The following is a 14,034-nucleotide window of genomic DNA, read 5'->3' as shown; positions in this document are numbered from 1 at the left end:
CACTAAGCCACAGGCTCTCCTCCTTCATCAGCCAAGCCAGGAAATAGGTATTTGTGTTATAATAGGTATAACACAAATACATACCTAGGTTTTATATCAGAGTTCATGAGATGAACAAAAGATGGGATGTTCATTTCGTTTTTCAACTATTCACACCCAGCTCTGCCCCAGCCTTGCTCTCTCTTGTACAGATTCACTGGTGGTCTACAGCTTCTTTAAAACTCCCTCATGGTTCTATTTATCAAATTAATTGCTGAGATTATGATTTTTACTTCTTGGAAAAACAAATAAAATAGCCTTCATGAATCCTTCAACCAACATCTGTTTTTTAACGACAAACTTATTTATTACTTCTCTGGGGCTTATATGCCACTCCCATCCAACAGGAATGTAAATCGTTTACATTCTCTTTGATAGTAAAAGCATTAAAATATGATAACATTATAAAAATGAAATAATAATATAAAGGGATAACTACCCAAAAATACAACCCCAGCAGTTCCCCTAACGTGCATGTTTTACCGGGAAATAAAAAGGATAAGAAGGACATACGTATATTCTATACGTATGTCCTTCTCCATCTCCAGGCACTGTAATGGTGAAGTGTGTGACTAGAGAGATCAGCCCAGAGGTGGGTTGCTACCTGGTAGTTGAAATTGCGACTGGGCCACTGAACCGGTAGGGACGGCAGGCTCGGCATGCCCCCGAACTGGTTCCCCGGTCACCGCAACATGTTTTTTTGGCATTTTTAACCTTCTGCACATGCTCAGGCCTATTTATAGGCAACTGCGCATACACACACACGAGCGAAGTGAGCGTGAATGCGCAAATCGTGCATCGAACTGGCAATAATACCAGCAGCAACCCATCCCTGGATCAGCCCTTCTTCTGCCACCTCCTTTGTGGGGAGAGGAACCAATGTATTATCCTTTTCAGATAGGCCAGATCAGGAAACAGACAACACAAGGGTTAGACTAGAGGAATGTTACTTTATTTTGTAAAATATATGAACAGAACTGAAAATCTGCTAAACAAGCCCAAAATGAAGTTTCTAAAGATTTTCCTCTTCCCCTTTCCCAAGACTGGGTTGAAACATTTGTAACACGTCTTGTGCATTTTCTGAATGAGGTTTCTTGCTTCAGGTTCCTTCCCTTTTCGGAATACAATACAATACAATAGTAGAGTTGGAAGGGACCTTGGAGGTCTTCTAGTCCAACCCCCTGCCTAGGCAGGAAACCCTATACCGTTTCAGACAGATGGCTATCCAACATCTTCTTAAAGTCTTCCAGTGTTGAGGCATTCACAACTTCTGGAGGCAAGCTGTTCCACTGATTAATTGTTCTAACTGTCAGGAAATTTCTCCTCAGTTCTAAGTTGCTTCTCTCCTTGATTAGTTTCCACCCATTGCTTCTTGTTCTACCCTCAGGTGCCTTGGAGAATAGTTTGACTCCCTCTTCTTTGTGGCAACCCCTGAGATATTGGAACACTGCTATCATGTCTCCCCTAGTCCTTCTTTCTCTTAAGCTAGACATACCCAGTTCCTGCAACCGTTCTTCATATGTTTTAGCCTCCAGTCTCCTAATCATCTTTGTTGCTCTTCTCTGCACTCTTTCTAGAGTCTCCACATCTTTTTTACATCGTGGCGACCAGAACTGAATGCAATATTCCAAGTGTGGCCTTACCAAGGCATTATAAAGTGGTATTAACACTTCACGTGATCTTGATTCTATCCCTCTGTTGATGCAGCCTAGGACTGTGTTGGCTTTTTTGGCAGCTGCTGCACACTGCTGGCTCATATTTAAATGGTTGTCCACTAGAACTCCAAGATCCCTCTCACAGTTACTACTATTGAGCACGGTACCACCTATACTGTACCTGTGCATTCCATTTTTGTTGCCTAAATGTAGAACCTTACTCTTTTCACCATTGAATTTCATTTTATTAGATAGTGCCCAATGTTCAAGTTTGTCAAGATCCTTCTGTATCTTAAGCCTATCTTCTGGAGTGTTGGCTATTCCTGCCAGCTTGGTGTCATCTGCAAATTTGATGAGTTCCCCATTTATATCCTCATCCAAATCATTGATGAAGATGTTGAAGAGTACTGGGCTTAAAACAGAGCCTTGGGGTACTCCACTGCATACTTCCCTCCATGTAGATGCAGTTCCATTGAGGACTACACGTTGAGTGCAGTTGGTCAGCCAGTTACGTATCCATCTGGTGGTGATGCTGTCTAACCCACATTCTTCTACTTTATCTAGTAGTAGGTTATGGTCTACCTTATCAAAAGCCTTACTGAAGTCCAAGTAAACTATATCAACGGCATTCCACTGGTCCACTAATTTTGTCACATTATCAAAGAATGTAATAAGATTAGTCTGGCATGATCTGTTTTTGACAAATCCATGTTGACTTTTGGCTATTACTTTGTTTGCTTCTAGGTGTTCGCAAATTCGTTGGTTGATTATTTTTTCCAGAATCTTTCCTGGTATTGAGGTCAGGCTGATAGGTCTGTGGTTTCCTGGATCTATTTTTTTCCCTTTTTTGAAGATGGGAACCACATCAGCTCTTTTCCACTCCTCTGGTAGTTCCCCGGTGTTCCAGGATCTCTGAAAGATATAATTCAGTGGTTCTGAGATCTCGTCTGCTAGTTCCTTCAGAACCCTGGGGTGTAATCCATCTGGTCCTGGTGATTTGAACTCATCTAGGGTAGACAGGTGCTCACTTACCATTTTCTTCCCTATTTCAATTTGTGTTCCTAAACTGATTTTTGTGGTGCTGCTTTTGACAGGTTGGACTGTTTTATCCCTTTGTGTAAAGACAGATGCAAAACATGAGTTAAATAGTTCTGCTTTCTCCCTGTTGCTTGTCACCTTCTTGCCACTTTCTCCTAGCAATGGACCAATTGTTTCCTTAACCTTTTTCTTGTTTTTAACATGTTGGAAGAAGCTTTTTTTGTTAATTTTTACTTTTGTGGCAAGCCTTTCTTCATTGTGAGCCTTAGCTTTCCTTACTTCATCTTTATAGGCTCGGGCTATTTGCTGATATTCTGCCTTAGTTATGTCCCCCTCCTTCCACTTTTTATACTTACCTTTTTTGTCTTTCAGTTTGTCGGATAGTTCTTTATGCAGCCATGCTGGTTTCTTTTGGGAGCTGCTATTTTTCTTTTTCATTGGTATTGTGCTAGACTGGGCTTTTGTAATCTCATTTTTCAAAATTTCCCAAGCTTCTTGAGTTGTTTTCCCCTTGAGGATTCTCATCCATGGAATTTTTCCCAAGCTCTCTCTAAGTTTATTGAAATTAGCTTTCTTAAAGTCCAAGACTCTAGTTTGGCTTTGTTCTACTACTTGTGTTTAGATAATGTTGAATTCCAATATTGCATGGTCACTTGCCCCCAGGGTTCCTATGGCTTCAACACCTTCTATCATTTCCTCTCTGTTAGTGAGAATTAAGTTCAATATGGCTGATCCCCTTGTTCCCTTCTCTACCTTTTGGGAAACAAAGTTGTCTGCTAGGTTTGTTAGGAACCTGTTGGATCTTCCACTTGGTGCAGAGTTTGTTTCCCAGTTGATGTCAGGGTAGTTAAAATCTCCCATTACTATTGTGGTGTGCTTCCTACATACCTTAGTTAGCTGACTAGCAAAAAGTTCATCTACTTCCTCTGCTTGGTTGGGTGGCCTGTAGTATAGACCTATGGCAATGTCATTTCCCTCACAACCTTTAATATTGATTCAAATGCATTCAAGATAGTTCTCATCATTGTTGTGCTCTATTTCTGTAGAGATGTAGTTATTTCTTATATATAGTGCAACTACACCTCCTCTTTTATTTGGTCTATTTCTTTTAAATAATTTAAATCCTTCTAGCTGTATGTTCCATTTGTCGGTTTCATCCCATCAAGTTTCTGTAATGGCAATAATATAGTATCTGCCCTCTTTTACTTGAATTTCTAATTCGCCCTGTTTATTCCTCATACTCTGTGCATTGGTGTATAGACATTTGAGTCCATTTTGATTGACCTTGTGTTTACTGTCTACATAACCTGTGTTATGCCTGACTGCCCCTATTGCCAGTTGTGTGATTCATGCACATGGAATGGCAATCACTATTAAATGCTTGGTTTTGCTTGACAGCAGGAGTGATAATCTTACCCACACACACATCTATGTTACATGCACTTATAACCCTATGAATTTTAGTTTGCTGGGGACAGAAATGTTCTGTATCTATTAATTCTCTGTCCCCGCTCTTCAGTTTAAATGTTTATCAAGAAAATCTGTGAATTTAATGCCAAGTAACTCAGTCCCTTTCTTGGATGGGTGCAACCCATCTCTTTTGTACAGTTTTTCATTGGACCAGCTACAAGCATCATGATTAATAAAACCAAAGCCTTCCCTTGTGTGCGCCTAAACTTTCTGTAGGAAGGAGATTATTATTTAATACATTAGTATGGGATAGAATTTTGATGTATTTGCATGGTAGACAGGATAGGACATTGTATGTGAAAATGCAGTCTTAATAAATTTATATTTCTGAGAAACACCAGATTAGCTGATCAAATGGATAGATTAATTGCTGAAAAGAATATTTTGATAGATTAAGATGTTTAAAATTTTACACTAAATACAAAGTTAATACATTATGTGTAATATAGGCACACTATATTGCCAAAAGTATTCGCTCACAACTGATTCTGATTATTTGGATGAGTGAGCGAATACTTTTGGCAATATAGTGTATGTGTATTCAGTTTAGGGGAAATTATGAATGCCATTTTGGAGAACTCTGTGTCTTTATTAATGTCCTGGATGAAATGATTGACAGGATGACTATCAAACTTGCAAATAACACAAAACTAAGAGAGGCTAACATGTTGGAAAAGAAAGAGAAGATCCCAAAAGATCTAATTTCAACAGCAGGTTGATACAACAGGACAACATCTAAGAAATAAATACATGCTAAATGTAAAATGCTGCATCTGGGAATAAAAAGAAAATCAAAGGCGCAAGGATTGGAGAGACCTGGCTTGGCAATTGTACAGGTAGGCTTCCGATTACAATGACAATTGGACTAGGATTGCCATCACTAAGCAATGTGGCTTGTTGGAAGAAATGTCCATCTGGGTTCAGTTCCAAGTGAGGAGAAAGACACTGGAATCATGGAGACTGCTTAGAAGGATGGTTTAATGGTAAAGCAGAACCACCAAGCACATGTGATTCTGGGTAGCTGACCACATGGAGGAGAGAGAGATCTATATTTATACCCTCTCTTGGGCCCCGCCTTAGAGCTTCCTGTTCCTGTGTAAGGGCAGGTATCCCATTGGTCGCTGTAGGAATCCTATGTAAGGAGCAAGGGGCTGCCATGGGGGGGAGGGGAGGCCTAACACAAGGCATATACAAGGTCATGGAAATTACTGCAGCAACTTACGACCTTCCCTGCTGGCTTCCCCTTTGACTTATGGGAAGTTGGCAGGAAAGGTCACAAATGGTGATCAAGTGACCACGGGGCAGTACAACCATCATAAGTGAAGCTGCTTGCCAAGCACCCAAATCACAATCATATGACAATGGGGGTGGTGTGATGGCCAGAATTTTGAGGAGCAGCTGCAAGTACCATTCCATTCAGCATCACTGTAACTTCAAGCAATTGCTGAATGAGTGGTCAGTAAGCAAGGACTGCCCACATAACAGAAAAAGATCTGGATGTTCCAATCAATCACAGACTGAATATAAGCCAACAATGTGATGTAGCTTCTAAAAAAGGCAAATGCTATTTGGGGATGTATTAGCAAGAAATGATAGTAAGTAGAAAGTAGGAAGTAATTATCCCACTCTTTTTTGCCTTGGTGAGAACCCACTTGGAATATCATATTTGGTAATAATAATGATAATAATGATAATGATAATGATGATGATGATGATAATAATAATAATAATGGAGGGGGGGGAGGAGGAGGAGGAGGAGGAGGAGGAGGAGGAGGAGGAGGAGGAGAAGAAGAAGAAGAAGAAGAAGAAGAAGAAGAAGAAGAAGAAGAAGAAGAAGAAGAAGAAGAAGAAGAAGAAGAAGAAGAAGAAGAAGAAGAAGAAGAAGAAGAAGAACAACAACAACAACAACAACAACAACAACAACCTGGAGCCAATTTAGAGCACGGCTACCAAGCTGATAAGGCAGCTGATTACATTTACTCTGCAGAAGAGAAAACTGAGCAGAGATACGATAGCAGACTTCAATATTTAGCGTTATTTTAAATTACAACATTCCTTCCTTTCCTTTGAACTAAAAAACGCATGATGGATAAGAGCAGCAAAGCTACTTAACGTGGAAATGCATTTCGAAATATTGCACAGTGAAATCTTGACATGGTAAAAGCAAGAAGGGAAACCTTCGCTTTCTTACATTTACCTTCTTCTGATTGGCCAGAACTGCCAGCCGGGATCGCTTTGACTTCTCTGTCACATCGGCCCTTGAGACCCAGATCTGCGGCAGCTACTGAGCTTTCCCCCCTACACCACGTGGGGGCGCTGTGCTGTGCACCGCGGCCGCTTAAGCTCCGGAAGACGGCGCTCCTCTTGCCTCTAACAGGCAAGCATTGTAGAATTTCTCTGTCCCGCTCGTACGGCAGGAAGAGGCGGAGATTGAGGGGAGAGAGAGCCACGTTTGAATAACAAGCCTCCCTATTAGTAGTAACTCTTGAGCTTACCCAATAGGAGAACCCCTTGCTTGAATGTGGGTCGTCTAAAAGCGCCATCTTACTTCTTGTTCAGAGTGCTGAGCTGTACGTTCCCGGTCCGAGCGAGAGGGACCCAGCTATGCCGCTTTATCAGACCTGGGAGGAGTTCACTCGCGCAGCGGAGAAACTCTACTTGTCCGACCCTATGAAGGTACTTGGGCATGGAGGTGATCTGAAGCGTGGAGGGTCGGTGGAGGAGAAGTCGGCGGGAATTCGCTCAAAAATTGAGCAGAAGGAAGAGGGCTTACTGGGTGTTCGAGTCTCTGGACTTGCATGGGTTAGGGGATGGCGGTATTTATTATCATTTTAGTTACTAGACTAGTTTTCCAACTCTGGTGGTGCAGAAGTAGTAATAATTGCTGGCTATGTTGGCAACCATAGAAAAGCTATAATCTCGCTCAGAGTATAAAGGCATTAATCAAAAGTTTTGATTTATTTGTTTATTTATTTTTTGTCGTGTATTTACTTGTGACAGTTGAATGTATTGCAAATCTACGGATCTCACTTTATCATGTTTCCTGGCTGGAGTAAATTTGGAAGTAACTCTTCTTGTAGCGTTATAAAAAATAGGTTTCAGTGATAGGAAGTCTTCCGAACTTCTAGTGTTTGGGGTATTTGACTATCAGTATTTCACTATTGAATTAACATACCCTTTGGTAGTGGCTGTTGCAATGAGTTGTACAAAACCTCCTGGATAATCAGCTCCTGTATGCTTATGCAGGATTGTGTAAAGGGGATACATTTATTGGTTTTGTTCATTTCAAGTGTGCCTTGGTTGGGAGCTCTCATCAGATGAAAAAGGGCTAAAGGTTGAAATGCTGTGTGTAACTGGCATTAAGGCAGGTTTGTAAATAACCAGATTTTTTAACTTGTGAAAGTGTATCTATATGGATGCTATTTTATTTTTTTTATAAAATGATTTTTTGTGTCATTTCAGGTCCGAGTTGTACTCAAGTACCGACATTGTGATGGGAATCTCTGTATTAAAGTAACAGATGATGTTGTTGTAAGTAAAACTTAGGTGATGTGATTTACAATTTTAAATTCTCAGAGTCCAAACCATATTTTCAATATTGTTTTAGCAGAAAAAAGAAGCAGTTGTGTAAACCTAGAGGCATTCAAATCATTTTTATAAGGTGTGGTGTTTTTAGAGTTAGTGCTTTGGCATTTTTAAATTCTAAAACAGAGCTCAGAATAAATATGAATTTTTAGAATCCTAATGCCCAGAGTTATGTATGGTGGGCAGCCATACAAATCTTTTAAATAAGTATATAAATAAAAAAGCATTTACCTACTGTTTCACAGGTAATAAAAGGCTCTGTCTTAGGCCCAGTACTCTTCAACAGCTTCATAAACTGATTTAGATGAGGAGGTAGAAGGGAAAATCATCAAATTTGCAGACAACACCAAGCTGGTGAGAATAGCCAACACCCCAGAAGACACTAGCTGCATTTTCACAGACTTGAATACTGGGTCCTATCCAACAAAATGAAATTAAATGGTGAGAAAAGTAAGATTCTACACTTAGGCAATAAAAGCCAAATGCCCGGTATCAAATAGGGGGTAACTGGCACAACGGTAGTAACTGTGAGAGGAATCTTGGAGTCCTAGTGGACAATTACTTAAATATGAACCAGCAGTGTGCTTCAGCCAACAAAAAGGCTAACATTTTAAAAAGATACTGAGATTCTAGAAAGAGTCCAGAGAAGGGCAACAAAGATGATTAGGAAATTGGAGTCTAAAATATGACGAACAGTTGCGGGAATTGGGTATGTCCAGTTTAATTAAAAAGGACTAGGGGTGACATGATAGCCGTATCCCAATATTTAAGAGGCTGCCACAAATAAGAGGGAGTTAATCTAATTCCCCAAACCACCTGAAGACACAACAAGAAGCAGTGGATGGAAACTAATCAAGGAGAAAGCTTATTTCTCTTTAGAAATAAGGAGAAATTTTCTAACAGAACAATCAGTCAGTGGAATGACTTGCCTTCAGAAGCGGTGGGTGCTCCATTGCTGGAGGTTTTTAAGAAGAGATTGAACATTTGAGTTGTCTGAAATGATATAGATTCTTCGGCTTGAGAAGTGGGTTGGACTAGAGCAGTGATGGCTAACCTTTTTTGTCGAGGCGTGCCAAAAGTGGGGGGAGCCTGGAGGGGTCACACACATGTGGGCCCACACCCATAATGGAATGCCCTCCCTTGCACATGCGTGTACAACCCAATCCTCCCCCCTTGCATGTGTGCATGCCTCACTGAAGCCTCCGGACTTCCAGGAGATACGTTGGGTCGTTTATTGCCCTCCTGAAGCCTGGGGAGGGTGAAAAACAGCCCAACATGCAAGCCAGAAGTTGGGGAACAGATTTCCGGGTTTCCCGCTGGGCCGTTTTTCTTCCTCCAAAGCCTCTGGAGGGTGAAAAATGGCCAAAAATCAAGCCCAAAAATCAGCTTTGCAGCATGCACATGCACACTGGAGCTGACGGCAACGCCTTGCGTGCTCTCAGAAATGGCTCCACATGCAACCTGTGGCACACGTGCCATAGGTTCGCCATCATGGGACTAGAAGATCTCCAATTCTGTTACTTATTAAGGAAGTGCAGTCTTTGTATATATTTCATATATATTTTTAAACTCTTGGGAACATTCGTTTTTTAGATATCCTGATTAGAAGTAGCTGATTCTGCTTAAACTTTACGCTAAAGAACGATTTTTAATTAGATAGTCCTCAACGTACGACTGCAACTGAGGCCAACATTTCTGTTGCTAATTTAAACATTAAGTTTTTTCCCACTTTACGACCTTTCTTGCCGTAGTAGTTAAGTGAATCACTGTAGTTAAAATAGTAACACAGTTGTTAAGTGAATCTATCTTTCCCAGTGATTTTTGCTTGTCAGAAGTTCGCAAAAGAGATCACATAACTATAAAAAAAATAATTTGGTCCTGAGCAAATGCACTTCCTTTTTATATATTTTGTCCTCATAATCGCTGCTTCTCCTTTGTTAGGTCTTTCTGTCATAACAGCTTAATTTCCATTCTAAAACCACATTGTAATAGCTGTTTTATGTCCTCATGAGGATAAAGAACAAAGTATGTGTTTTAGACGTTTAAAAACCATTTTGCCATCAAATCAATGTTATCTCTGGGTGATCACATGGATAGACCTCTCCTCTAATCTGACTCCAACCTGGCCCTTCAGGTCTCCTAACAGTGTACCTATTGCTGTAGTAATTAAGGACACTCACTTTGCTCTTGGTTATCTTTCCCGCCCTTTTTTTCTTTCCCAATGTTACGGACATCTGAATAGAGCACAGTCTGCATAATGTATCCAAAATATGATTACTTGAACCATTTGTTCAAATGCCAATTGTGCCTTCTGCCATAAGAACTATGATCATGGCATCTGAATATCTTTTCCAAGATTTTCATAACCACCTTACCAAATTCTACTCTGTTGACAGCTGGTCCTTTTATTGTTGATGATCGGTTCTGAAATGCATTAGCTATCCACCAGATCACTGTCTTTGTTGTCAATTCTGATTGTTCTCCCTGTTATCATTCGTTTGGTCTTTATATTTATTTGTAGGCCCATTTTTTCATTGTGATCATTGACTTGCATTACTATAACTTCGAGATCACTTACCTCTATCAGACTAATGACATCAGCATTAGTGTAGTGCAGGTTGTTGATATTTCTTCCTATAATTTTAAATGCTCATCTTCTTCCAGTCCAGCCTTACTCAATATATTTTCCACATGTAGGCTGAATAAATAAGGGAGAATATATAGCCTTGTCTCATTCCTTTGCAACTGTAAAATAAGTTTTTATTATGGTCTGTGTAGATTGTGGCTTTCCTTACTTTGTCCTATGGGCTTTGTATGAAGAAGTTGAGATGTTTTGGGATTCTCATTTTCCTAAGGACATAACGTGCTTGACATAATTGAAACCTTTCTATAATCAGTAAAGCATATATTGACTTCTTTTTGGTATTATTTGGCTTTTTCAATTAACCAGGATGGTCTATTCTTCCTGTCTGTTTTTTTTCTCTAAAACCAGCTTCATCATGCCACATTTCCATGGCTATAATCTTCAGAGAAAGTTAGTTTGCTAACATGTGATATTGTATGATAATTTGCACATTCTGTTAAGTCTTCCATGGCTATAATCTTCAGAGAAAGTTAGTTTGCTAACATGTGATATTGTATGATAATTTGCACATTCTGTTAAGTCTTCTTTGATTGGTATGTAGACTAAGCTCCAATAGGGTTGACCACACTGTTAGTCTCCAGATTTGTTGGTATAGTTGAATTAGAACTGATTTGTCTTCTGTTGCTTGTTACATTTGTGTAGATATTCCATCAATACCTGCAGCCGTCTCAATTAGTAATGACCAATGTGCTCATCTAATTGCATTTGATTGTACTAAGAATTCATGTGAATTCTTCTTAAGGAGTATCTTCTTAAGTCTCTTGGTTGTCTCAAATATGTACAGAATTTCAGTACTGTATGCAGTAGTCCCCAAATTGACAGTCGTAACTTGAGCTTGGCAATTAGAGTTATAAATTGTGACTGTCAGAAAGTAGGTCACTACGTGACCAGAGCCGATTCTACAATCTTTTTCACAGTGGCTATTATGGAAACTCTGCAGTCATTAAGCAAATGCTGCAATTGTTCCTTGTTTGCTATGGACCAGTTTTGGCTGGAAACAGGAAGTAAATACTGGTTTCCAGCAAAACCGTTGTAAATCGTAATCATATGACGACTGGGCATTGCAAACGTCTGTAAATATGGATTGCTTGCTGAATGCTCAAAATGCGATCGGGTGGGAAGGGGAGATGATGTTGGAACTGTATCATAAATAGCTTTTGAGAGGAGATCCATTGAAACTTCAAATGGTTGTTAAGTGATCAGTTGTAAATCAAGGAGTTCCTGTATTCCTTCTGTATATGTTTGACTTCTTTGAATCTGTTATTACGGATCTATTGATATCCTTGAGCAGATCAGTGTGAGATTGGAATCTCCTGAGTTTGAGGAACTTTCGGAAGACTTTTCTTGTTTATCACATTACTGTTTAAATCTTTAGTATCTTTATAGATGTCATTTGTAGTATGGTTTCTTGTTTTTTTAAAAACAACGGTTCTCTGAAATTGTTTGTTAAATATATTCTTAAGATCTTTGATATTCTTGCCTTTAACTTCAGTTCTGAGCAATTTTATCTATTGTGATATCCATTTTGATTTCTTCTGTTTCTTGGTAATTTCTTTTCACATTAACTTATTTATTTCATTTTGCTTATTATATTTAAGATCTATTTCCATCACGGAGGGATTCTGAGCAGTGTACAATAAGATTTAATTCCACAGTTCCTCTTGAGGTTCAGGGTTTTAAAATGATTCCTGATGTTCTCCTTAAAATGGTGGGTATATTTTTAAGACCATAATATAGAAAGTGGTTGGCTTTATTCATCTGGCATGTTGGATGCAGTCAAACCTGAGAGCTTATCACACAGCACTGGATCATCAATCACTTTTTATTATTTTTCCAGGTGGTTTTTATTTTTGATAAAATACAGGAGTGCTTTTATCATTGCTTTTTCCAGCATAATATTGCTAAATTGTTCTTTTACCTCCAGCATCTTCCTACATTGCTGAAACTGTTGCCCTAAAAGGTGCCTCTTTTGGGAAAGTGGGGGGGGGGGCGCAAGTGGAAGATCTTAATGTCATGGGTGACCCTGCTGGGAAAATGTAGTCTTGACATAATCCTGGCATTCTTTGTGTATCCCTCCCAGAAACATTCCCCCACTGCCACAATGAAGCAGCATAGTAGGCGTGTGTGTGTGAGAGAGAGAAAGAGAGAGAAATTATTTTCAGGGAAATGCTGATAAGTCTTTTCCCTATGCTTTTTTTCCCTTTCAGTGTTTACTCTATAGGACAGATCAGGCTCAAGATGTAAAGAAAATTGAGAAATTCCACAGTCAATTAATGCGACTGATGGTAGCCAAAGAATCCCGCAGTGTCGCCATGGAAACAGACTGAATATGTGGAAATAAAATGAATGTTCCAGTCACGTATCACAGGAGGAACGTATCTATTGGATTTCGGCATATTTGGAATGGACACACGATGGCATCAAGTGGACTATTAAAATTGAGTTTTGTAAGGATTTGGGGGCTCCACTTCAGAGTGGCTGGTAGACTATATGCTTTCATTGAAAGCTTCTATTTATTTTTCTTTCAATTTGAGTGAGGAAATATATATATGTTCTTTTCTGGAATTCTTAAAGGTTAAAGTATACTCAGCCAGATTTATAACTTCCTTTCTTAAATCTTTAGGACATTGCCTAAAGATTTCTCTGATGGATTGAAGAATGCTGTTATATAGGCTTGGGGGGGAGGGTTGTGGAATTTTATGTTCTGTTAAATTAGCGATGTATAATCTTTATATATTGATGTATTATTTAGTTGGCAAATAACACCTGATAAAATGTTCTACTGGAAAAACAAGGATGCTTGTGAATCAATTCATGTGTCTAGACTTAAAGATTCAGAACTGATTCTTGCTTCATAACCATATAAACTGAAAAAGATGTTCTATTTGTTAACAGGCGAATGCTGAAAACAGCTATTTCTGTACTGTATTTAAGATTGCTGGCAAAGCAACCTTCGGTGAGATGGGCAGCATACAAGTTTGATGAATAAATAATTCAAACTGGCATTGATTTTTGAATGATAGAAAGGACTAAATGTGCAGAACATTTGATCTTGAACTGTTCCAGATGTGAAATTTCAGGAGTCATCACACTTCTAGTACAAAATTGAAACACTTTTGCAGTGCTTGAAACACCTGTTTCACACTTGAATGAGACATTTTGCAAAATATCATGTTAAAATGGTTTGAAACCAAATGTTTACTTGTAGAAACACTTGAGGCATATGAATAAAATTGTATGTAGAACTCTTAAATAACTGCTACTGAAACCAGCCTTCAAGTGTCTTCTAATTTATTTTCATATGAAGTTCTCACTTTCAAATGTTAAATTAAGTAGTGATAGATATGGGACTATGTATGATTAATGATAACAACAAAAGCTTCACAATCACCCGAAGTATAAAATGGTAGGCATAGCTTGCCAATAATAAAATAAAATTCATCTTAGATTGTTTTTCTGAAACTAGGAAATGTTCATAGAAACTAGAAAATAAACATGAAACTAGAAAATAATGCTCAAATGTTTTATTATAGAATTATCAGCTTCTCTAGGGAATTGCAATGATCAGAGATGTGTAAAGCAGGTTGTTCCAGGGATAAAATG

The 14,034-nt window shown here is 39.0% G+C and overlaps 1 protein-coding gene across 1 annotated transcript; it reads left to right on the top strand.

The window, feature by feature from the left end:
• Positions 1-6,665: 6,665 nt before the first annotated feature.
• Positions 6,666-13,699, top strand: SRP9 (signal recognition particle 9). Its single transcript, XM_081945893.1, has 3 exons — positions 6,666-6,878; positions 7,665-7,733; positions 12,639-13,699. Exons 1-3 carry the CDS (start codon positions 6,807-6,809, stop codon positions 12,756-12,758), a joined length of 261 nt encoding a protein of 86 aa, XP_081802019.1. The 5' UTR covers positions 6,666-6,806; the 3' UTR covers positions 12,759-13,699.
• The last annotated feature ends 335 nt before the right edge of the window (positions 13,700-14,034 follow it).

This window comes from Natrix helvetica, assembly GCF_964273705.1.
Source record: "Natrix helvetica genome assembly, chromosome: 2".
In the NCBI taxonomy this organism is placed as follows: Eukaryota; Metazoa; Chordata; class Lepidosauria; order Squamata; family Natricidae; genus Natrix; species Natrix helvetica.
Note: the sequence above shows the minus strand (reverse complement) of the source record. Positions and strands in the feature narration are given on the sequence as shown.

Excerpts from the sequence above, each read along its gene's own strand:
- SRP9 (XM_081945893.1), top strand. The coding sequence starts at position 6,807 with ATGCCGCTTTATCAGACCTGGGAGGAGTTCACTCGCGCAGCGGAGAAA. Across the intron at positions 6,879-7,664 it reads ACTTGTCCGACCCTATGAAG|GTCCGAGTTGTACTCAAGTA; the intron begins GTACTTGGGCAT and ends GTGTCATTTCAG. Across the intron at positions 7,734-12,638 it reads AAGTAACAGATGATGTTGTT|TGTTTACTCTATAGGACAGA; the intron begins GTAAGTAAAACT and ends TTTCCCTTTCAG.